This window comes from Macrotis lagotis, chromosome 3 (assembly GCF_037893015.1).
Source record: "Macrotis lagotis isolate mMagLag1 chromosome 3, bilby.v1.9.chrom.fasta, whole genome shotgun sequence".
In the NCBI taxonomy this organism is placed as follows: domain Eukaryota; kingdom Metazoa; phylum Chordata; class Mammalia; order Peramelemorphia; family Peramelidae; genus Macrotis; species Macrotis lagotis.
This window is the reverse complement of record NC_133660.1, coordinates 217,659,877-217,683,325: the sequence shown is the minus strand read 5'-3', so window position 1 is coordinate 217,683,325 and position 23,449 is coordinate 217,659,877. Positions and strand designations below refer to the sequence as shown.

Sequence of the window (23,449 nt, the reverse complement as noted above, 5' to 3'; positions counted from 1 at the left end):
TCTAACAGGTACATTTTTCCATGCTTCCCTAATTTACCCAGTATATCACCCTTTATGTCTAAATCATTTATCCATTTTGATCTTACCTTGGTCTTCATTATGGGATATTGGTCTATCCCTAGTTTCTGTGAAACTATTTTTCAGTTTTATGAAGTATTTTTGTCAAATGTTGAGTTCTTATTCAAAAAAGCTTGGATCTTTGGGTTTATCAAACATCAGGTTACTACGGTCATTTATTACTGTGAATTAGGTACCTAATCAATTCCATTGATCCAACATTCTACTTCTTAGTCAATATCAGACTATTTTGATGACTACAGCTGTGCAATATAGTTTGAAATCTAGAACTGCTGGGCTGTCTTCACATTTTCTTTCATTTATTTTCTTGATATTCTTGACCTTTTGTTCTTTCAGATGAATTTTGTTATTATTTTTCCTAGCACATTTTTTGATAGTTTAGCATGACATACTGGAATTTTTTAGAATTAGAGAGATGATAAAAATGAATGATATGGGGGAGAAGATGTGTTCCCACAAACATTCTATGTTATAACATATTACTGACTAGCCTGACTTATAAGAAACATCTGGTACTATACAAATAAAGATTATTATATTGACTAACATACAGCTTGATTAACGTTATTCTTCACTGAGGGAAAGAGATTCTAACATGAGTTCATGACCCAGAGAGTGAGTTGCTAATAAAGAATAATTATATCAGACTTTCTAAACCATGATATTGTACTTCCTGTTGCTTCTTTTTCTATTATTAAATTAAGAAAAAACAAAAAAGTATATTATTTTCACAATGTCTATAGCTTCAAATGCTGTTATGTTCGAAGAATTCCAATGCTTTTTCGTTCTTTAGTTAGACAGTAGGTCAAATAAGCACGAATCAGGTGTTTATAAGGTTCCAGACATTGTATGAAGTCCAGAGGACATGAGTAAAGAAAACAAAGCAGCTCTCCCATCATGGAAAACACTGACTCAATGGGGAAGACAGCATGTAGATACCTAGGAATGTAAAAGGTTTATTCAAAGTAGATGAAAGGTCATTAGATGGGACCAAGAAAGGCTCTTCTATACAGGGTGCACCTTGAGTTGGATCTTAAGAGACAAGAGGGAAGGGAAAGGCATGGGGAACAACAGCCAGTAAAATGTCAAAGAGCCTGGAGAGAAAAATGCTCTGTTTCAGTAATGACAAGTCACTGGACCCTAGAGTACATGGAGGGTAAAAAGCTGGAAAGGTAGGAAAGGTCCCATTATTACTATAAATGCCAAACAGAACAGTTTATATTTGATCTTAGAAGTAACAGGGAACCACTGGAAAGTATTGAGCAGGGGTCTTATCTACATTTTAGAAAAATCACTTTGGTCACTGAGGGGAAATGTTAAGATTAGAGTGAAGAGAGGCTTAAGGTAGAGAGACTAATTAGTTTATTGTTATAGGATGGAAGAGAGGTGATGAGGGCCTGGACCAGGAGTTGAAGCTGTAAGAAGGGGGAGATGCTGCCTACAAAGAAACAATAAAATCTGACAACAAATTTGAAATATAGGCATAGAGAAAGTGCAGATGAAGCACTGAAGAGTTAGAAAAAATGCCAAACTGAGAGTATCATCACCACTTAAACTAGTACTAGATACTAGTAAACAGAAAGACAACAAAGAATAGAAGAAAATGCCTTCATGACTTGCTCATTCCATCAGTGCAACAATCAGGAGCAATTTTGGGCTGTCTGCAAAGGAGAGTGCCATCTGTATCCAGTTAAGGAGCTGTGGAGTTTGAACAAAGTTCAAGGACTATTCCCTTTAATTTAGGAAAAAAATAGATATCTTATTGTCTGATCTTGTTACCTCTTAGAATTCTTGTCTCTTCTCTAAGGATATGATTTCTCTCTCATCACACCCAATTTGGATCAAGGTACAACATGGAAACAAAGTAAAGACTGACATATTGCTTTCCATGGGGGGGGGGGGAGTAAGATTGGGGGGAAATTGTAAAACTCAAATAATATCTTTAATAAAAATTAATTTAAAAAAAAAAGGTAGGCTAAAAAAACTTGAAATTGAATGAATGTCCAACAATTGTGGAATGGCTGAACAAACTGTGGTATAAGTATGTTATGGAACAACAGGAGGGTGAGAATTCAGAAAAGCCTGAAAGGATTTGTATGAACTGATGCTGAGTGAGATGAGCAGAACCAGAAAAACATGGTACAACCCTAATAGCAACATGGGGGTGATGATCAATATTAATAGATTTGCTCATTCCATCAGTGCAACAATCAGCACAATTTTGGGGGTTCTGCAATGGAGAATACCATCTGTATCCATAGAAAGAATTATGGAGTTTGAACAAAGAACAAAGACTATTTACCTTTAATTAAAAAAAAAAGTTCTCTTATTATGTAATTTTGCTATCTCTTATACTTTATTTTTTTTCCTTAAGGATATGATTTCTTTCTCATGACATTCAACTTAGAACAATGTTTACCATGGAAACAATGTAAAAACTAACAGACTGCCTTCTGTGGGGACTGGGGGGAGGTAAGAGAGAATAGGGGAAAAATGTAAAATTCAAAATAAATAAATAAATAAATAAAAGAAAAATAAAAAAAAAAAGAAAATGCCTTCAACTAAGAGTTTTTGGGTTCCAACATGGCCCTTCCAATTTATGGCATGTGATCTTAAGGGAGTGAGCCTCAGTTTCTTTATCTGTAAAGCTGGAGTAATAATATCTACCTTTCTCCTAAATTTACTATGACAATTACATGAGATAATGAGTGTAAAAATGTTTGGTAATAATAGAGAACTATACAAATGTTAACATGTTGTCTTTATTTAAATAAAACAAGGAGGTGGCTGACAGAATTCCACATATCCCTCTGACATGTAAAGATATGTATACTGTTAAGTATTTGTTATACTTCTTGATTACAATCTGAATTTGAAATTTGAAATTATGCACAGCTCTAATTGTAAAACTTATGACATCATGTTGCACGACTTTACTGAAAAATAAGATTGACAAGAAAAATCTGCTTTTCAAAGAATTACCTTAACCATTTCTTTGTACTTCTCTTTGAGCTCCTGGTAAATCTGACTATATTTCACAAGTGAAATGAGTGATAGAGTGCTTTTAAATTCATTCTTCTTATTCTCCACAGACCATCTGGACAATTTGGACAACAATTCTGTTCCAAGCCAGGAAGATTTGGGATATATAATTCCATCTGAATCCCATCCTTCTAGACAGAAAACTAACATAGATAGGCACCTTTAAAAAAAGGGGAAAAAAACACAAACAGGTTTACCTAGAGAATATGTTCTGGAATTTTGCACTTACTTCCACAAAAGGGGAAACCAAAAACTACAATGACATAATATTTTGCCACAAATATGAAAATGATTTGGATCCTGGACTTATATTTTCCCTCTGAAGCCCTGCTGAATTTGGTACCTCATCTCCTATCACTTATTACACTTACAGAAAAATGGACCACTCTGTGGAACCTATCATACAGACACATGTTCTGCAAGCCCCATATGTTTGTTCTCATTGATTCCCAAGGCTTGGACATGTCTCCTCACTCGAGGTTTTTTAATGATCAACTTAAATACCAGCTTCTCCCTCAAGAGTTCACAGTCATCTATTTTCTAACTCTTTAACACACTTATCATGTTAATATATTGCATAAAGATTATTTGAATTGATCTTATTTTGCCAAGGGACTGAAGGCCTAGGAGACAGGGACCATAGCTTCTGTAAATGTTATAAAATCCTCTGAATTAAGTAATAGTCAGTGCTTATTTAAGTACTCTTAAATCTATTTTAAATCTAACAAAGGAAAACAAACACACAGAAAAGCAGAATGTATTCATTCTCTTTTGACATTCTGTGCCAATTTGGTTCTTGGAATTCTATTAAATTTTTTTAATGCATAGCCTTATAACATTACCCCACTTGGCCAGCCTCTAAAATAACATAAGCTTGTGTATGATCATTTAATATTTTTTTCTGTTGATGTCTTTCAGGAGAGGCTATGAAGAGTAAAGTCACCAATTTAATGTAGCTTACTGTACAATATGTCAAGATGATTGGAAACTCACTCTGCTGACCTGTAAAAAATTTATAATGTCAAATTCCAGATTGCTTGTTCCATTTCTGAGTACAATTGCCTCAAATTCCAATCAAAGACTCCCCAGCTCTGTAAGTTCTACCAGAATTTATATCAGACAAGTAAAAGTCTTTGAAAGTTTAAGCTCAACTTCACACTACAAGGCATTAATGGAAAGCTTCACAAAACACACTCTGGTTATAAGACAGACTCACTTCATTCTATTAGAAAAGAGTTTTCAAAGTTACCCAAGGAAGTCCTAAAAGAGGAGTTTCCAAAAATGTTTTGCACAGTAACACAATGGCAATAAAGATGAACAATGGATTAAATGTATTACATCCTAAGATGACAATAGTCATTTAGACATATAAATTTGAAATGCTCCTTGATACAATTTTGCTATTTGTTAAAAATGTTCTCACATAATCAAAGAAAAAGGAAAGTGATCTAATGTGAATAAAAATATTTGTAGCAGCTCTTTTTGTGGTAGCAGAGAATTGGAAATTTAAAGGATGTCATCAAATGGGAAATGGCCGAACAAACTGTAGTTTATGATTGTGATGGAAACTACTATGCTATAAAAAATGATAAGCAGGATGGTTTCAGAAAAACTGAGAAAACTTACGTTTGCAAAGTGAAGTGAGCAGAACTAGAACATCGAACAAAGAAACAATAACATGATATTGATGATAAATGGAAAAAGACTTAGCTACCCTAATCAATACAGTGATTTAATATAATTCCAAAGGACCCATGATGAAAAATTCACCTCCAGAGAGAGAAAATCATGAACAGGCTGAAGCATACTTTTCTCACTTAACTTTTCTTTCCTTTTTTTTTTGGCAATATGGTTAATATGGAAATACTTTTTATATGAGTTCACATATATATAACTGTTATCATATTCCTTACCTTCTTAATGAGTGTGGGAGGGGCCAAAGGAAGGCAGGAAATTTGGAACTCAAAGATTTTTTATAAATGAATATTAATAAAAAATAATATTCTGTGTACTACTGATAAAATGAACCAAATACATATTCAGAAGCTCTTGAGGTAAATTAAGAGTTTCATAAGAAAATGAATAAAAAACTTTATCATGCTTTACTAAAGAAAGGAAAAATCTAAGTCAATTCCATTAATATTCTTTCCAAGATATTCTTCCAAGAAGAAACATATAAACTTGGCCAATCATGTCACTGACACCACAATATTTTTTAGAAGATAAGAAGCTTGAAAAGGCTACTGATTAAATACTGACTTTGACCCAGGAAAATCTTATGTTACAAAAGGCCACCTTGGTGATAATGGAAAGTTTTCCATAATGGAACATTATCAACAAATTCCAACATATGAACTATCTAATACTGACTCAATAGATGAATAAAATGAGTGAGCATTTATTAAGCAACTCTTATATGCCCAGCACTAAAACAGGTCCTGGGGATACAAAATATAAAAATAAGGCTATCCTTGCCCTAAAAGAGTTCATACTTTTAACAAGGAAAACAATATGAATAGGTTTACTAGCAAAGGGAATATTTGGAGTCTCTAGAATCACAGCCACTACCCAAGTTCACATCTTCATCACCGTTTTTTGCCCACACTGTTATAATAACCTCCTAATTGGTCAGCCTTCTTCTAGCTTCTTTCACTACCCAGCTGCAAAATAATATTCCTAAGGCATCATTCCCCTTCTCATAAATCTTTAATGAATTTTAAATTACTAGACAGTATTATAACTATGGGTTATATAAAGATGTATAAGATCAGGCCAAAGTCCTTAAGCATTTTCTTTTAGGGAAATGAAACTTTAATATTTGAAATAACTTTTTTTAAAGTGATTTGGGTTTTCATAATTTGTGTTGTTTACTTCTATTTGTCTTGGGAAGTGGGTACACTTTCTTAGCCAAGTCAATTGCCATTCTTGGAGTCAATTCTATGCTCGATTTTTTTTAACCAGGTCCAGTTTACCTGTCCTTAGGCAATCTGTTGGTCCTCTACACTGGAGGGCTAACCATATTTGATGAACTGCCAAACTTAGCTCAGATACTGAATAGGATTTAGTCTATTGTTGTAGAGAACTTCTGAGCTCCTGCAATCTGCTAACCCTCAGCTTCCTCAGAAACATCATCCTATCGTAAGGCCCCACCAGGCCTAGCTATCATTTGGCTTTAATTAAGTAGTACAGAGGCAACATGCTAAAACAGGCAAAAATTACAGCCTTAAAATCAGGTTCAAGTTCTACCTCCAAACATTTTAGCTATGTGACAATGGGCAAATGACTAAATTTTTCAGAGCTTCTATCAACTTCCTAAGCTTATGACGTACAGATGAACTGCCGGGCTACAATGCTACAAAAGTTTCTATACAAGAATTCTGTGTGTCCAAAACCACAAATGCAGTCCAAAATAAAAATTACTTGGTAGTAGTTCAGGTACAATAGGAATTCAAAGATTGGAATGATACTATGAACAATATTTTACTGATATTACAACATGAATCTAAGGAAAGATATGCTTTTGCAAATAATAAAGATAAGTGACATGGAATGTTCAAAGTAACAGAGTCTCAGAAAAGTCAATACAATAACAGAAAAAGTGGATTTCTCTAAGGGTTCTTACCATTCGTCATCTTTGATATGTCTAAGCTGGATTTGATAGATATTGCTTTTCTTAACTTTTAAATGTTGTTCTCCTTCCAGGGGCAAAAAGGTTACAGTTCCATTGAAGACATCTGGGGGAAAAATTGCGGAATGTTGTGATTATTTAAAACAGCTTATGTGTACCCTCATCAGAAATGATACAGATAAAAACCTATCTCATCTTCAACCATGTATATGAAATCTTAGCATGAGTTTCTTATTAGTATATAATTTCAAAATATATGTGAAAGTATATAATGTATACATATATGAACACATATAGACAATGTTTATTTATATATATGAATAAGAAATACACAAGGAAAAAACATTCCTCAAAGATCAAAGGATAAAAAATTTTTTTTAAAAGAATATGTCCATCAATATCCATATTAAAAAATGTTTCAAATACATAATAAAAAGGAAATTAAAGTACTTCAGAGGTTCCACATCACACCAATCAGTTTGAAAATGATGACGATACCACCCCAAAAAAACAAGATGACAAATGCTAGAGAAACTAAAACTGACTCATTAACATACTGGCTAGAGTTCTAAATTAGTACAACCATATTGGAAAACAATATGGAACCATGTCCCAAAAGAAACTAAACTATGCATGACCTGTGATCTAGCAATACCATGCTGCTCCAAAAAGATCAAAAGAGGAGTGAAAGGATCTCTTTGTAGAAAAATATTAATAGCAGTTCTTTCTGTAGTTTCCAAAGAAGTAGAAATTAAGCATCTAAACAAATTCTGGCAGATGAGGAAAATGAAATGCTATTTTGCTGTGACAAAGATATATATCCCAGAGATACCTGGGATAAATGAAGTAAGCAACACCAGAACAATCTTTTAAGAAAGACAAATGACACTGACAGATTTTAGAACTCTAACCAATGCAATCACCAACTAAACCTGTAGAGAATTAATAAAATATACTACTTCCTGATAGACAGGTGATAGATTTAAGATGTTGAGGTTTTAGATGTGGGCAGTGTGGGAATGTTTTGACTAAAGTTTTTTGATCTTTTTCACCTCTTAATGGAGGTGGGGAAAGGGGGTGGGAAGAGGTGATAAATGCCAGTTAATCAAAAAAAAAATAATGATTTTTTTTAAAACCAAAATCTGGAAGTAATCATTTATTTATTCAACACTTATTCAGCAGTCACCATGAATTATAAACATAGAGAAGACATTCCCTCAAGAAGACTTAAAAATCTAATGGGGGTGATATGGCATACATGTACATAGATAAATATTGGTCTTAGTCATAACTGAAACCTGGACGCTTGACCCCACATTAATATTTACTTGCTTCACCCAAATTCTCTGTGGAAGGTCCTTCTATGTTCTAAAATTCTAGAACTGTAGTATAAGTTTTCCATGCTAGTATATATACACCTGTATATAGATTGTATATGTGTGTGTGTGTGTGTATATACACATAAACACACATATATGTGTATAAGAAATACATATAGTGGTCACAATAAAGAATTTATATCCTGTGCTCTCTATACTAAATCATATTGCCTTCCCTCCTGGTTTCTAATAGAACAATGGTGTTTCATAACATACATATACCACAATTTGTCCAGGTATTCCCCAAATGATGGCAATTCACTCAGTTTCCAATTCTTTGTTACCACAATCAAGGCTGCTATGAATATTTTTGTACATGTAATGTTTTTACCCTTTTTTATGATCTCTTCAGGGTATAAATCCAGAAGTGATATTGGTGGATCAAAGGGTATGCACATTTTCATTGCCCTTTGGACATAATTCCAAATTGCTCTCCAGAAAGGTCAGATGAATTCACAACAATGTATTAGTGTCCCAGATATCCCACATCCCTTCCAACATTGATCATTTTCCTTTCTGGTCATATTGGCCAGTCTGAGAGGTGTGAGGTGGTACTTCAGAAATGCTTTAATTTGCATTTCTTTATTTGGTAATGATTTAGAGCAAGTTTTCATAAGACTATGGATAGCTTTGATTTCCTCATCTGTAAATTGCCTCTGCATTTGTCAGCTGGGGAATGGCTGGTTGTTTGGGTTTTTTTTTTTTTATAAATTTGATTCAGTTCTCTATAAACTTTAGAAATGAGTCCTTTGTCAGAAATTCTAGTCATAAAAATTGTTTGGCAATTTACTACAATTCTTTTGACCTTGGTTACAGTGGTTCTGTTTGTGCAAAAGCTTTTTAATTTAATGTAATGTAAATTATCTAGTTTGTTTTTATTCTTTTATTTTTTTTTTAGGTTTTTGCAAGGCAAATAGGGTTAAGTGACTTGCCCAAGGCCACACAGCTAAATAATTATTAAGTGTCTGAGAACAGATTTGAACCCAGGTACTCCTGACTACAAGGCCAGTGCTTTATGCACTATGCCACCTAGCCGCCCCTCAAGTTTGTATTTAATGATGTTCTCCATCTCTTCCTAGGTCATAAACTGCTTCCCTTTCCATAGATCTGACAAGTAAACTATTCCTTGATCTCCTAGTTTGCTTATAATAATATCTTTTATGTCTAAATCCTGTACCCATCTTCATTTTATCTTGGTGTATATATAGGGTGTGAGATGTTGGTCTAATCCAAGTTTCTGCCATACTTAACTTCCAATTTTCCCAACAGTTGTTATCAAAGAGAGAGTTCTTATCACAGAAGATGCATTCTTTGGGTTTACTAAACAGCAGATTACTATATTCATTTCCTGCTGTCTCTTTTACATCCAGTCTATTCCACTTGTCCACCACTCTATTTCTTAGTCAATACCAGACAGTTTTGATGATAAATGCTTCATAATGTTAGACCTGGTAGGCCTAAGTCACCTTCTTTTGCATGTTTCATTAAATCCCTGGATAGTCTTACTTTTTATTTCTCCATATTAATTTACTTACAATTTTTTCTAACATTAATTTTTTTGGAATTTTGATTGGTAGGGCATTAAATAGTTTAATAGAGGTAGACTATCGTTTTAATTATATTTGCTCAGCCTATCCATGAGCAGTTGATATTTGCCCAGTTTTTAAAATCTGATTTTATTTGTGAGAGAAGTGTTTTGTAGTTGTTTTCATAGTTTCTGCTTTGGCAGATAGACTCCCAAGTATTTTATATTGTCTAAAGTTACTTTAAATGGGGTTTCTCTTTCTGACTCTTGCTGTTGTATCTTGCTAGTAATATATGGAAATGCTGAGGATTTGTGAGGGTTTATTTTATACCCTGTGACTTTGTTAAAGTTGCTAATTGTTTCTAGTAGTTTTTTAGATGATTTTTTAGGATTCTATAGGTACACCATCATGTCATCTACAAAGAGTAAAAGTTTTGTCTCTTCCAAGTTCTAATTCCTTCAATTCCTTTTTCCTTCTCTTATTGCTGAAGCTAACATTTCCAATAAAATATTGAACAGTAATAGTGATAACAGGCATCCATGTTTCACCCCTGATCTTATTGGGAATGCCTCTAGCTTATTCCCATTGCATATAATGCTTTTTTGATGGTTTCAAATAGATACTGCTCATCATTCTAAGGAACAATTAATTTATTCCTAAGCTTTTTAGTGCTTTTAGTAGGAACAGGTACTGTAATTTGTCAAAGGCTTTTCCAGAATCTATTGATATATGATTTCTAATAGGTTTGTTATTGATATAATCAATTGTGCTCACAGTTTTCCTAATATTGAACCAACCATGCATTCCTGGGACAAATCCTGTTTGGTCAGTGTATTATCCTAGGGATAACTTGCTGTAGTCTCCTTGCTAAGACCATATTTAAAAGTTTTGTATCTATATTCATTAGGGAGAGGTCTATAATTTTCTTTCTCTGTTTTCACTCTTCCTGGTTTAGGTATCAGCACCATATTGGTATCATTAAAAAGAGTTAGGCAGAGTTCTATCCTCACCTATTTTGCCAAAGAGTTTATAAAGAATTGGAACCAATTGCTCCTTAAATGCTTGATAGAATTCACTTGTGAATCCATCTGACCCTGGAGACTTTTTTTCTTAGATAGTTCAATAATGACTTGCTGAATTTCTATTTCTGGGACAGGGTTATTTATGTATTTAATTTCCTCTTCATTTAACCTGGGCAATTCATATTTTTGTAAATATTCATACATTTCACTCAAATTTGTTAGTATACAGATGGGCAAAATAATTCCACAATGTTACTTTAATTTCCTCCTCATTGGTGGTGAGTTTACCTTTTTCATTTATGATAATGGTAATTTGGTTTTCTACTCTTTTTTTAAATCAAATTTACCAGAGGTTTCTCAACTTTAATGATTTTTTCATAAAACCAAATCTTGGTATTGTTTTTAGTTCAATAGTTTTCTTACTTTGGATTTTAATAATTTCTGCTTTAACTTTTAGAATTTCTAATTTGGTATTTAATTGGGGGGGGTTAATTTGTTCTTTTTCTAATTTTTTTAGTTGAATGTTTAGTTCAACAATTTCCTCTTTCTCCATGTAAGCATTTAATGATGCATCCCCTGACAATTTCCTCAGCTGTATCCCATAAGTTTTAGTATGCTGTCTCATTGTCATTACCTAGGATGAAATCAAAAATTATCTCTATAATTTGTTGCTTGATCTACTTATTCTTTTTTTTTTTTTTAATTAAAGCAATGGAGCTAAGTCACTTGCCCAAAGTCACACAGCTAGGCAATTATTAAGTGTGTGAGGTCACATTTGAATTCAGGTCCTCCTGACTCCTGAGCCAGTGCTTTATCCATTGCGCCACCTAGCTGCCCTACTTATTCTTTAAAATGAGGTTATTTGGGGGCAGCTAGGTGGCGTAGTGGATAAAGCACCGGCCCTGGAGCCAGGAGTATCTGGGTTCAAATCCAGCCTCAGACACTGAATAATTACCTAGTTGTGTTGCCTTGGGCAAGCCATTTAACCCCGTTGCCTTGCAAAAACCTAAATTAATAATAATAATAATAAAATTTGTTTTAAAAAATGAGGTTATTTAGTCTCTAGTTTTAGGTTTGTTTCTCCATGGCCTATTATTGCATGTGATTTTTATTGCATTATGATCTGAGAAAGAGGTATTCACTATTCCTGCATTTGACTGTATACCCCTGCTTTTTACATCTTGGTGCATGGTCAATATTTGTCTAAGTGCCATGTACTGCAGAAACAAAAATATCTTCCTTTCTATCCCCAGCCAACTTTCTCCAAAGGTCTATGGATGTCTAGGTTTACTAACATTCTATTTACTTTCTTAACTTCCTGTTTGCTTATTTTATAGTTAGATTTATCTAAATATGAGAGCAGGAGGTTGAGGTCTCCCATCAGTAGAATTTTGCTGTCTACAACTTCCTGTAACTCATCCAACCTCTCCTCCTAAGAATTTGGATGCTATACCACTTTGTGCACACATATTTAGTATTCAAATTGTTTCACTGTCTATGGTACCTTTGAGGAGTGTATAGTTTCTTTTCTAATCTCTTTTTTTTTAGGTTCTGTTTTTGTTTTGTTTTGTTTTTTTGCAAGGCAAGGGGGTTAAGTGGCTTGCCCAAGGCCACACAGCCAGGTAATTATTAAGTGTCTGAGGCTGGATTTGAACTCAGGTACTCCTGACTCCAGGGCCAGTTGGTGTTCTATCCACTGCTCCACCTAGCTGCCTTGCCTTATCTCTTTTAAATGAAATCTATTTTTGCAGCTGCTTTGTCTGAGATAAGGATTACTACCCCTGCTTTTTTCACTTCTGCTGAAGCAAAATACAAAATATATCTTGTTCTTTACTCTGTATTTTTCTGCTTCATATGAGTTTCTTCTAAGCAGCATATTGTAGGATTCTGATTTTTAATCCACTTTGCTATTTGCTTACATTTCATGGGAGAGTTCATCCCATTCACATTCAAACTTATAATTCTAACTCTTTATTGCCCTCCATGTTATCTTCCTTCTGTTTATATTTTTCCCTTTTTTTCACTTTATCAATATTCCCCAGTATTTTGTTTCTGAATATCACCATCTTCAGTGTGTTTGTCCCCTTGTATCCAAGCCCCTCCCCTTTCTTGCCCCTTTCCCTTTGCCCCTTCTTCCCTTAGTTCCTCTTTTCCTCCCTTCTCTCCCTCACCCCTTTTAATACTTGAAAGGTAAAATAAGTTTTTTAACTGAGTGTGTGTTATGTTAACTTTAGGCCTAATCTGATCAAAGTAAGATTCAGGTGGTTCTCACCTCCTTTCTTCACCTCTTCCTTTCTTCACCTCTACTGCAATTGGTCCTTTGTACCTCTTTATGTAATGTGATTTACAGCCATTCAATCTCCTCCATCCTCCCAGATCTTTACTGTCTCCCCTTTTTAAAGAGATACTGTTTTTAAATCATTCTATCAGTCATGGATAAGTCAAGTGTCCATCACTTCAGGAGAAATACATTCTCTCTAATAGAGGTACAATTCTCAAGAGTTATGAGAATTGTTCTCCCAGGTGGAGATATAGCTAATTTGATCTTATTAGATTCAATTCGTTTTCTTTAGCCCCCCCCCCCCATTTTTTCACCTTTTCATGTATCTCTTGAGTCTCCTTTAAGTCCAAATTTTCTATTTAGCTCTGGGCTTTTAGTCAGGAAAAGTTGGAACTCCCTTATTTTGTTAAATGTCCATCTTTTCCCCTAGAAGAGAAGGGCCAGTTTTGCCAGATAGCGGGCTCTTGACTGCATTCCAAGCTCCCCTGCTCTTCGGAATATCAAAATTCCAGGACCTTTGATCCCTTTATGTTGATGCAGCCAGGTCCTTACTGTGGCTCCTTGGTATCAATATTGTTTCTTTCTGGCTGCTTGCAGGATTTTCTCTTTTAACTGATAGTTCTGGAACTTGGCTAAAATATTCCTTGGTGTTTTCATTTTGATCCCTTTCCGGAGGAGATTGATATATATTCTTTCAATAACCATTTTGCCTTCTGGTTCCAAGACATCAGGGCATTTTTCCATCACTAATTCCTGTAATATTGAGTCCAGGTGTTTTCAGGAAGCCTAATGATTCTTAAGTTGTCTCTTCTAAATCTAATCTTGAGGTCAGTGTTTTGCCAATGAGGTATTTTACATTTTCTTCTATTTTTTGATTTTTGGCTTTGTTTAACAGATTCTTGTTGTCTCATTGTTTTTGACTTTTTGGTTTTGTTTAACAGATTCTTGTTGTGTCGTGACGTCATTAGTTTCTACAGATAACCATTATTTTTTTTAGCAAAGAATTTCTTCATTTACCTTTTGCAACTTTGTTTCCAATAAGTCAATTCTATTTTTTGAAGTTTTCCATTTGCCCAACTGTAGTTTTGAGAAAATTATTTTCTTTTTCCATTTGCGCAATCGAGGATTTCAGAGAATTATTTTTTTTTAATTGGTCCACTTGTATTTTCTAAGGATTTGTTTTCTTGTTGTGAGATGTTAATTTTCTCTTGAATTTCCTTTCCCAATTTTTCAAATTGATTTTTAAACTCCTTCCTGATATTCTTCAAGTAAGTCTTTCTGGGCTAGAGATCAATTCATATTCTCTTCAGAAGTTCTGGATCTCTCTGAGTTAGGATCTTTGCCTTAAAAGTAGTTTCCATTGGACCCCCCCCCCCTTTTGCTGATCTTTATGTTCCTAGGATCTTGTGTTAGGGGAGGGGCTGGTTCACAGACCTTTGATTTTGAAAACCCTTGAGGTTTTGCTGACTGAATTTAGTAACCGCAAGTGGACCAAACAGTAGGGGATGCTAGAGACTTTCTCTGGCATGTCTGTGACTTTGATTTGAGGCCCTCTCCCTAGGCCTAGAGGAAGTAGGGGGCACAGGTGGATATTGTTAATCTTGAACAATGTGACTGGGCACTGGGGTGAGGGCCTGTTACTAGTTTTTGTTCTGGGAAGAGGGCTCCACTAAAAGTATGGAGCTCATGTCCAGAGTCAAGAGGATCAGTGCCTAGCCTCTGCAACTCTCTGTGCTGGAACTTGCTCTCCAGGCTCCCTGGGGCTCCCCAGACCTCTGCTCCCACAGCCAGAATTTCTGTGGCTAAGTTTGGTCCAAGGAACTGCCACTTCCACAGCCAAAGCCTCCCTGGCTAAGGCCAGTACCCTGGCATCACCCCACTACTGCCCCTGCTCTCCACTCCTGTTTCACCCAGAGTACCATGAGACAGACCTTGTTGGTAGATGTTCTTCTCCTAGTTTCTGTTCCTGAGTTTTGTCAATCAAATTTCTTCTAAGAGGTTTCTTTCATATTATTTCCAAGGAGAAACCAGGAGACCTTAGCACAGTGCCTGGCTTCTCTCTGCCATCTTGGCCAGAAAGGATATAATGTATTTTAATCATTTTATAGCTTAATATTTAAAACATAAGCTAAAAAGTTATTTTTGCCATGATAGGCATTTGAAAGACCCATCATGAAATGAAGCCCTTTCTAGTTTAAGATCTCTCAGCAGATGCGAATACTTTCAATGTATGGATTCCAGAAAGGATGTAAAGGAAAGAATGTGAGTGACTTCTTAAAAATTACATCTCACTTCCTCTGTTGCTTGAATGTTGTGCATTTGAATCCTTTTTGTAGATAAGGACTTTAGAAGATGAGACATTTTGTAGGATATAGCATGTTGAAAAAGTTACTGTTACATTTTCAGGCCTGTTTAACTCTTCATGATCCCACTTGGATCACGGCAAAGACACATCCTTCTCCATTTCACTTTATGGATAAAGAACTGAAGCAAACAAGGTCACTTGCCCAGGGTCTCATAGCTACTAAGCTTCTAAGGCTGGATTTGAATTCAGATCTTCTTGATTCTAGGTCTAGTGCTCTATCCTCTGTGACATATAGTTGCCTTTGAAAAGAGGGGGGTGGGGAGTAGAGGGGAAGAGAAGAAAAACACTAAAAGCATACAACTATACTTAATGAAATTAGCTCAATATGCTGCTTGGAAACTTATGTATTTCTCTTGGAAGCAGTTCTAAATAAATTAAATGAAACAAGGTTACCTGCCCCCCCCCCAAAATAATCTTATATTCCACGCTAAACTAGTCTTATTTATCTTTTCTACCTCCCTAAATGTCCAATAGAACTTTGAACAAGGTAGCTGTTTAATGTTTGTTTACATTGCCAAAAAAAATTATAGTGAAATTTGTCTAAACAGATACATCAAGTCAATAAAACAATATGCAGCATGTCTGATGATCCCATGCTTTTATCCAATCCCCAAAGCTGCTCATTATCAGTCAAACTTTTAAGTGCCTACTTTGTGTTAAAAATTGTGTGAAACTATTAACATTAAGACTTTTCCACATAATGATTCTAAATTACAAAGCAAGAGACAACTTTTTTCACTGGTAGGGGGAATTTGCTGAGTTTAATTTACAACTGAAATTGCAGGTTACATCCAAAAAGAAATTCTCCCATTGATGCTATACATTTAATAATCAAATTGTGAATGACTCAAAATGTATTAGAAAAATTAATGAATGTAAATAAAACTATCATTCCAATGACAATGTGCACAAAAATTTATGTAGATCTCACAATTAAAGTTGTGAATGGTCAGGTAAAGGCAGGACAGGGGGAGGGGCAGCTAAATGACATAGTACATAGTGTCCAGGAGTCAGGAGGACCTGAGTTCAAATCCGATATCAGATACTTAATACTCACTTAGCTGTGTAATCTTGGGCAAGAACCTTAATTCCATTGCCATAGAAAGGAAAATAAAAGGTGGGCTATTGTACTCAGATATTATTATTCATGAAATATTAAAAGAGCCTTTGGGAAGCCTCTACTGAAAGGTAAATCCTCTATAAGGAATTTATATTCAATGTACAAGAATTGTACAAGTTAATAAAGTATGAACAGGTTTCTTAATCTATACCAGGGAGCAGCCACAAAGATGGGATCACAGATAAGCCTCCAAGTCCATTAAAAAAAAGCAAACAGAAATCTGTTAGCAGCAATGTTTTTGACCCCTAATGAAATACTGGCTATAGTATTCTATATTAGCATGTTCTATATTAGTAATATCATTATACACTACTATAAAAATATCAGTATAAATATAATGGTTGTAGTAGTACCAGTAGTTGCATTACTTCTATTACTAATAATAGTAGGAGGAGCAGCAGCAGTAGTATTAGCAGTAATACCAGTACTAATATTAGGAGTACTGATAACTTTATTAGTCTTCTGGTTAAAGATGTTCTCATTAAAATTAAAAAAAAAATAAGGTTTGACAAAGTGACCCTGAGGAGAAAATGACCCTGTATTGAGAGGCTGGCACCAGTAGAGCATCAGCCCTGAAGTCAGGAGGACCTGAATTCAAAGTCAGCCTCAGATACTTATTTTGGAACCTTGGGCAAGTCACTTAATCCTCACTGACTGGCATCCAAGGTTATCTCCAGTTGTCCTAGTTCATATTTGGCCACTGAACCCAGAAGGCTCTGTAGGAGCTCGGTAACTCAGGGCTCAGGACAGCTCCCCTCACTCAACTCCAATTCATGTGCATGTCATAGTATCATCTCCCTGATGTCATGATCTTCTTCGAGAATGAAGGATAAACATCATCACTTTGTATTGACAGTAAGAATAAGTTTATAAAACTTTTATGCCAATGAAATGTGTATAAATGCAAAATGAACATCACATTAACTTTGACAGTTTATAATAAAAATAAAATTTTAATTCCTTTCCACAGTGCAAAATTAGGAGATTGAATTTATATGGATCGCATCCAATTATACTCTTTTATTAAAGGTAAACAGTGTTTTCCTCTCAAACCCAGATAACTGAAATTCTTCCTATTAACCTTTCATTCACATTTGTAAGGTTAAGGAATAATGAAATCTGTTGCAGATATTGAAAATAAGAAAAAGTGGTCAATTTATGAAAGATAACAAATTAATATTATTATCAATATCAAATTTTATTTAATCAGGAATCAAATATATATATAAAATTCTAGGTATATAATTTTTAAAAAAAGAACCAATACTTATTCTAAAGACTGTTAATATTTCAAATATAAATCACTGCATCCTTTTTAAGAAACTGTGAAAATGGGGCTGCTAGGTAGTACAGTGGCTAGAGCACCAGCCCTGGAGTCAGGAGTACCTGAGGTCAAATACAGCCTCAACTCCTAAAAAAATAAAGTCTATGTGAAAGAAAATGTAATCACCGAGATGAATTAACTAAAGAAATGGAAAGAACTAATCCATTCTAGCTTTGTTGTATATAAAAATTCATTTTTAAAAATAATACTGTAGGGGTGCCTAGGTGGCTCAGTGTATAGAATACCGACCCTGGAGTCAGGAGTATCTGAGTTCAAATCCAGCCTCTGACACTTAATAATTACCTAGCTGTGTGGCCTTGGGCAAGCCACTTAACCCCATTGTCTTGCAAAAGCCTAAAAGAAAAAATTAAGAAACTATAAAAACCAAAAGGCTGAAAAATTTTATCAGGGGGCAGCTACATAGTGCAGTGGTTAGAGAACTGGCCCTGCAGTCAGGAGAACCTGAGTTCAAATTTGACCCCAGACACTTAATAATTACCTAGCTGTGTGACCTTGGGCAAGTCACTTAACCCCACTGCCTTACAAAAAGAAAAACAAAACAAAAAAACATTTATCAGAATTGAGAACATCTTATTTGGTGAGAAGTTATCAATCAACAAGCATTTAAGTGCCCACTATGAATAAACAGACATTATGGCATCTTTTATTAACCAGACCTCTTATTTTAATGGTGTTCATAATTCCCCAGAAAGGAAACTGCAATTTATAATTTTAAGAGACTTGTCTGGAAAAGTAAGAGCTTAAACAACTTGCCACCAAGTCAAACATCCAATATGTTAAAGATAGTATTTGAACCCAGTTCTTTTGACTCCAAGGCTGGCTCCCTATCCACTCCATCACACTGCCTTACAGGCACTAGTGATGTACAGATGAAAAGGGAGCAATTCCTGCACTCAAAGAGCTTATGCACTACAGCCATGAGTGACCACACAAAGCTGTCAGAAATGCATTATCTATCTCTACTGACTCCTCTTCCTAATGCATTAAGTGTTACTTATAACCTATCCATGGTCATTTTTTTCTTATCTCATCAAACATTTCCACCTGGATTTTATGCAAGCACCACAAATTCAACATAAAGAAAATTGACTAAGTCATTTTGCCTGGACAACTGCCTTCTACCAGTTTTTCTAAGAAGCCTTTCTCGACTAGGATTCTGGCACACTAGTTTCTGTCCAGTTATTTTATGCAAGGCAAGCTGGTTAAACAAAGTATTGAATTTCTTGATCGCCTTAGATACTGTCAGGACTTTGAATCATGAACATCTGAAATCAAATCCTGCCACTAGCTGTGTCTGACCACTTAGCATTGTTAATCTTTGACTGTAGGCTTCAGTTACAGCTGGTAGCAAAGTAGAAAAGGAAATAACATACTAATAATTACTCTGAGGATCAAATTTGTAAAAATGACATATACCTACTAGCCATTATCATCATCCAATTAAACTGATAGCTGAGAATCAGGCAATATATTCCCTCTTACTATGATTTACTGGAAAGAGAATTGAACTTGAAATTTGAAATAAATTTCTACTCTCCATTTACTAGCTATTATCAGATAAATTGTTTCCCACTTTGAATTCTGGAGTCTTTTTTTTTTTCAAATGGAGTCACTTTATAACTGTAAGGAGTTATATAAATGAAATCAGAGCAGGGAACTTGGAAAATTTGGTCATTAACGGGCAGTGTAACCTTGTAAATCATTTCAGCTTAAAACTCTAAACTTTTTCCCCACTTCAAAAAACTGGGATTCCTTTCTTCTGCATGTAAAGATATTGATAAAATAATGAAATCTTCTCATGGCTTCTAAAATATTAGCAAAGAACAGCAAAACCTATAAAGGTAGCAATGAACAGACTGTACACTAAACAGAAGCTGAAAGGGAAGGGAGACCCAAGTTAAAATTCTGCCTCAGATACTGCTTTGTGATGCTATTAAAGTCAGCCTCTCTCAACTTCAATGACCCACCAAGAAATTTAACAATATAAAAGCACCTCCTTCACAGGGTTGTTGTAAGGATAGACTGGGATGTTAGTGGCTTTTTAATCCTTCAAGAGCTATTGAAATACCAGCTGTTATTACCAGTTGTAGTAGTAGTAGTAGCAGCAGCAGCAGCAACAGCCTGCAGTATTAGTACCAACAGCAGTACTAGTACTAGGAGTGTGATAGTGCTACCAATAGCAGCAAAATTAATATTACTAAGATTCCCAGTAGCGGGTGGGAGTGGCAGCAGCAATATTAGTAATAGTACTAGTGCTAGTACTAGTAGTGGTGATAGTAGTGCCAGTAGTTGCAATACTTGTATTACTACTAATAATAGCAGCAGCAACAGCAGTAACAGTCGTACTAATATCAGCAGTACTGATAATAATTCCAGTAGGGGCACTACTAGTATTGCTAATAGTAGTAGCAACAAGTGTCAGCAGCAGTAGCAGTTGGTAGTATTAGGAAAAATAATAGGACTAGCAGAGTATTGCTAGTTACGATAGCCGTAATACTAATATTAATACTAGTAGCAGCATTCCTAGCATCATTGGTATCACTAGTAGTAGTGGTACTAGTATAAATATTACCCATACTACTAGTGGCAGCGCCACTACTAACTAGTTAGTAACATTGCTAGTGTGACCAGTGGCACCAGTACTAGCACACTAGTAGTGACAGTAATACTAACAGTAGTAGTACTGGGAGGAGCATTGCTAGTACTACTAGCAGTATCACTAGAGGTAGTGGTTCTAGCAGGAACAGCAATATCATTAGAGTATTATTAGCATTGCTAGTGGCAGTACCACTGCTGACTAGTATTAGTAGTAACTGTGCTGGGGTGACCAGTGCTACAAGTACTAGCTAGCACAGCTGGAGATACTAAGTCCTAAGAGAAATACTAGTGGTAAGAGACTGGGAGGAGCAGTGCTAGTATCACTGGCATCACTGGTGGTGAGGGTCTGAGCATTATAGTAATAGTATAAACAGGAACAGCAATACCATGAGACTATTACCAATATTACTAGTGGCAGTACCACTACTAACTAGTATTAGTAGTAACTGTGCTGGGGTGCCCAGTGCTACAAGTACTAGTACAACTAGTGGCAGCAGCATTACTAGCAGTAATAGAAATACTAGCGGTAGTAGTAACTGCTAGCACTACTGGTATCAGTAAGGGCAGTGTACTAGTAGAAGCAGGAACAGTAATACCACTAGAGTGTGACCAGCAGCAGCAGCATCACTACTAACTAGTACTGGTAGTCACAGTAATACCACTAGAGTGTGACCAGCAGCAGCAGCATCACTACTAACTAGTACTGGTAGTCACAGTAATACCACTAGAGTGTGACCAGCAGCAGCAGCAGCATCACTACTAACTAGTACTGGTAGTCACAGTCCTGGGGTGCCCAGCGGTGCCAGTACTAGCTAGCACAGCTGGAGATACTAAGTCCTAAGAGAACTACTAGTGGTAAGAGACTGGGAGGAGCAGTGCTAGTGTCACTGGCATCACTGGTGGTGAGGGTCTGAGCATTATAGTAATAGTATAAACAGGAACAGCAATACCATGAGACTATTACCAATATTACTAGTGGCAGTACCACTACTAACTAGTATTAGTAGTAACTGTGCTGGGGTGCCCAGTGCTACAAGTACTAGTACAACTAGTGGCAGCAGCATTACTAGCAGTAATAGAAATACTAGCGGTAGTAGTAACTGCTAGCACTACTGGTATCAGTAAGGGCAGTGTACTAGTAGAAGCAGGAACAGTAATACCACTAGAGTGTGACCAGCAGCAGCATCACTACTAACTAGTACTGGTAGTCACAGTAATACCACTAGAGTGTGACCAGCAGCAGCAGCAGCATCACTACTAACTAGTACTGGTAGTCACAGTAATACCACTAGAGTGTGACCAGCAGCAGCAGCAGCATCACTACTAACTAGTACTGGTAGTCACAGTAATACCACTAGAGTGTGACCAGCAGCAGCAGCAGCATCACTACTAACTAGTACTGGTAGTCACAGTCCTGGGGTGCCCAGCGGTGCCAGTACTAGCTAGCACAGCTGGAGATACTAAGTCCTAAGAGAACTACTAGTGGTAAGAGAATGGGGGGAGCAGTGCTAGTGGCACTGGCATCACTGGTGGTGAGGGTCTGAGCACTCCGCCAGACTACGACCAGTACCACTAGCGGCAGCGCCACTGCTCACTGGTACTAGTACTAACCGCGCTGGGGTGACCAGTGGCCCTGGTGGCTCCCGGGGGCAGTCTGGGGTCCACACCGGGGCGCGGCCCCTCCCCCACCCCGACGCCAGGCCGCATCCCGAGGCGGCCCCCTCCCACCTGCCCACCCCGAGGGTTACCTTTGACCACCAGCTCTCTGTCCAGGGCAGGCCCAGGCCGGGACGCGCCGCTTTTGGGGATCAGCGCTCGCAGGAGCACCTCGGGCTCGGGCCCGCTGTCCCCGCCCGCGCCCCTAAGAAAGCGCAGCACTTCCTCATCGGCGGCGGCGAGGCCCCGGAGGAGCCCCTCCAGAGGCCGCTCCGGGCCCGCGCCCCCGGCTCTCTCGGGCCCTGGAGGATCCCCCTGGGCCGCGGGGTCTCCGGCGCGGCCCTGCGCCAGCCTCCCCGGGGGCTCCAGCCGGGCGCCGCACAGGCGCTTGTTGACCACCTGCGGCCTCTCTACCCACACGGCCACGGCTGACCAGAAGCCCAGGGGCAGCGCCGAGCCGCTGTCCCGGACCAGGGTCCTTCCCACCAGCCCCATCTCGGCGCCACCACAACCGGCAGGAAGCAGCAGAAGCCGCGGCGCGGAAAGATGACGCGAGCGCCGGCGCGCCGCACTTCCCAGCCCGCGGGGGCGGGGCCTGGGCGCTGAGGTTATACGTCACACCGCGCGCTCAGCTGCCTTTCCCACCTCAAGCCCTTACGTATTTCTACTCTTCCCTCCTTGGAGACCCTACCTTCCTTCTCGTAGAAGACCACGGCGTCAGAGAGGTGATGCCATGCCATGCCGCTGGGGGGGGGGGGCTGAGTCACCAGCCTCAAGTTCTCCAGAGCCATCTGGGTCCGGTGACCAGATATGAATCAGGATGACTGGAGGTGGCTCTGGATGCCAACAATCAGGTTAAGTGACTTGCCCAAGGTCACTCAGCAAGGGGCACTTGTGAGGTCAGGCTGGTGCTCTAGCCACTGTACCACCTGACCACCCTCCTTGGGGATCTTCCAAGAGAGCTGACATCTACTCCACCAAAAGTTTCTCAGAATTCACAGAATGGCTCCTCTGCACCTTGGAGATCCTTTCAGTCCTATAAAACAACTTCCCTGTCCTCAAATTCTCCCACTCAACAGGCATTTATTTTAAGGACCTCTGCCAGCAATGGTAGAGGAAGCAGTCTCAATGTGAATTCCCTAAACTTCCCCATACTTTTCTCTGCTTCCATTTTGTGCTTCAAATTAAATTCTTATATCATTTGCTTCGCCCATATTCAGTATCTCCCTTGATTTTTTTTATTTAAAACCATGAGACTTTCTAGAGCTTTTTCAGAAAAGGAAGAGTTCTGAATAATTAGTCATAATTTTTAAAAAAAATTTTCCCTTGGGGGATTTTTTTTTTTTACAGATTTTTCCCCCTTAAGAAATTACCTGTCCCAGGGGCAACTAGATGGCTCAGTGGATAGA

At 37.3% G+C, this 23,449-nt stretch overlaps 1 protein-coding gene across 3 annotated transcripts in view; it reads right to left on the bottom strand.

Moving 5' to 3' along the window:
* The window catches only part of TRMT44 (tRNA methyltransferase 44 homolog), a 112,160-nt gene extending 89,620 nt beyond the window's left edge, over positions 1 to 22,540 (bottom strand). For all 3 annotated transcript variants that reach the window (XM_074229855.1, XM_074229854.1, XM_074229853.1), the window contains exons 1-3: positions 22,133 to 22,540; positions 6,743 to 6,854; positions 3,061 to 3,280 (exon numbers count right to left, since the gene is read on the bottom strand). In XM_074229855.1, the coding sequence (XP_074085956.1) occupies positions 3,061 to 3,280; positions 6,743 to 6,854; positions 22,133 to 22,535 (735 nt within the window). In that variant the 5' untranslated portion in view covers positions 22,536 to 22,540. The remainder of the gene's footprint in view (positions 1 to 3,060; positions 3,281 to 6,742; positions 6,855 to 22,132) is intronic.
* Positions 22,541 to 23,449: the final 909 nt, after the last annotated feature.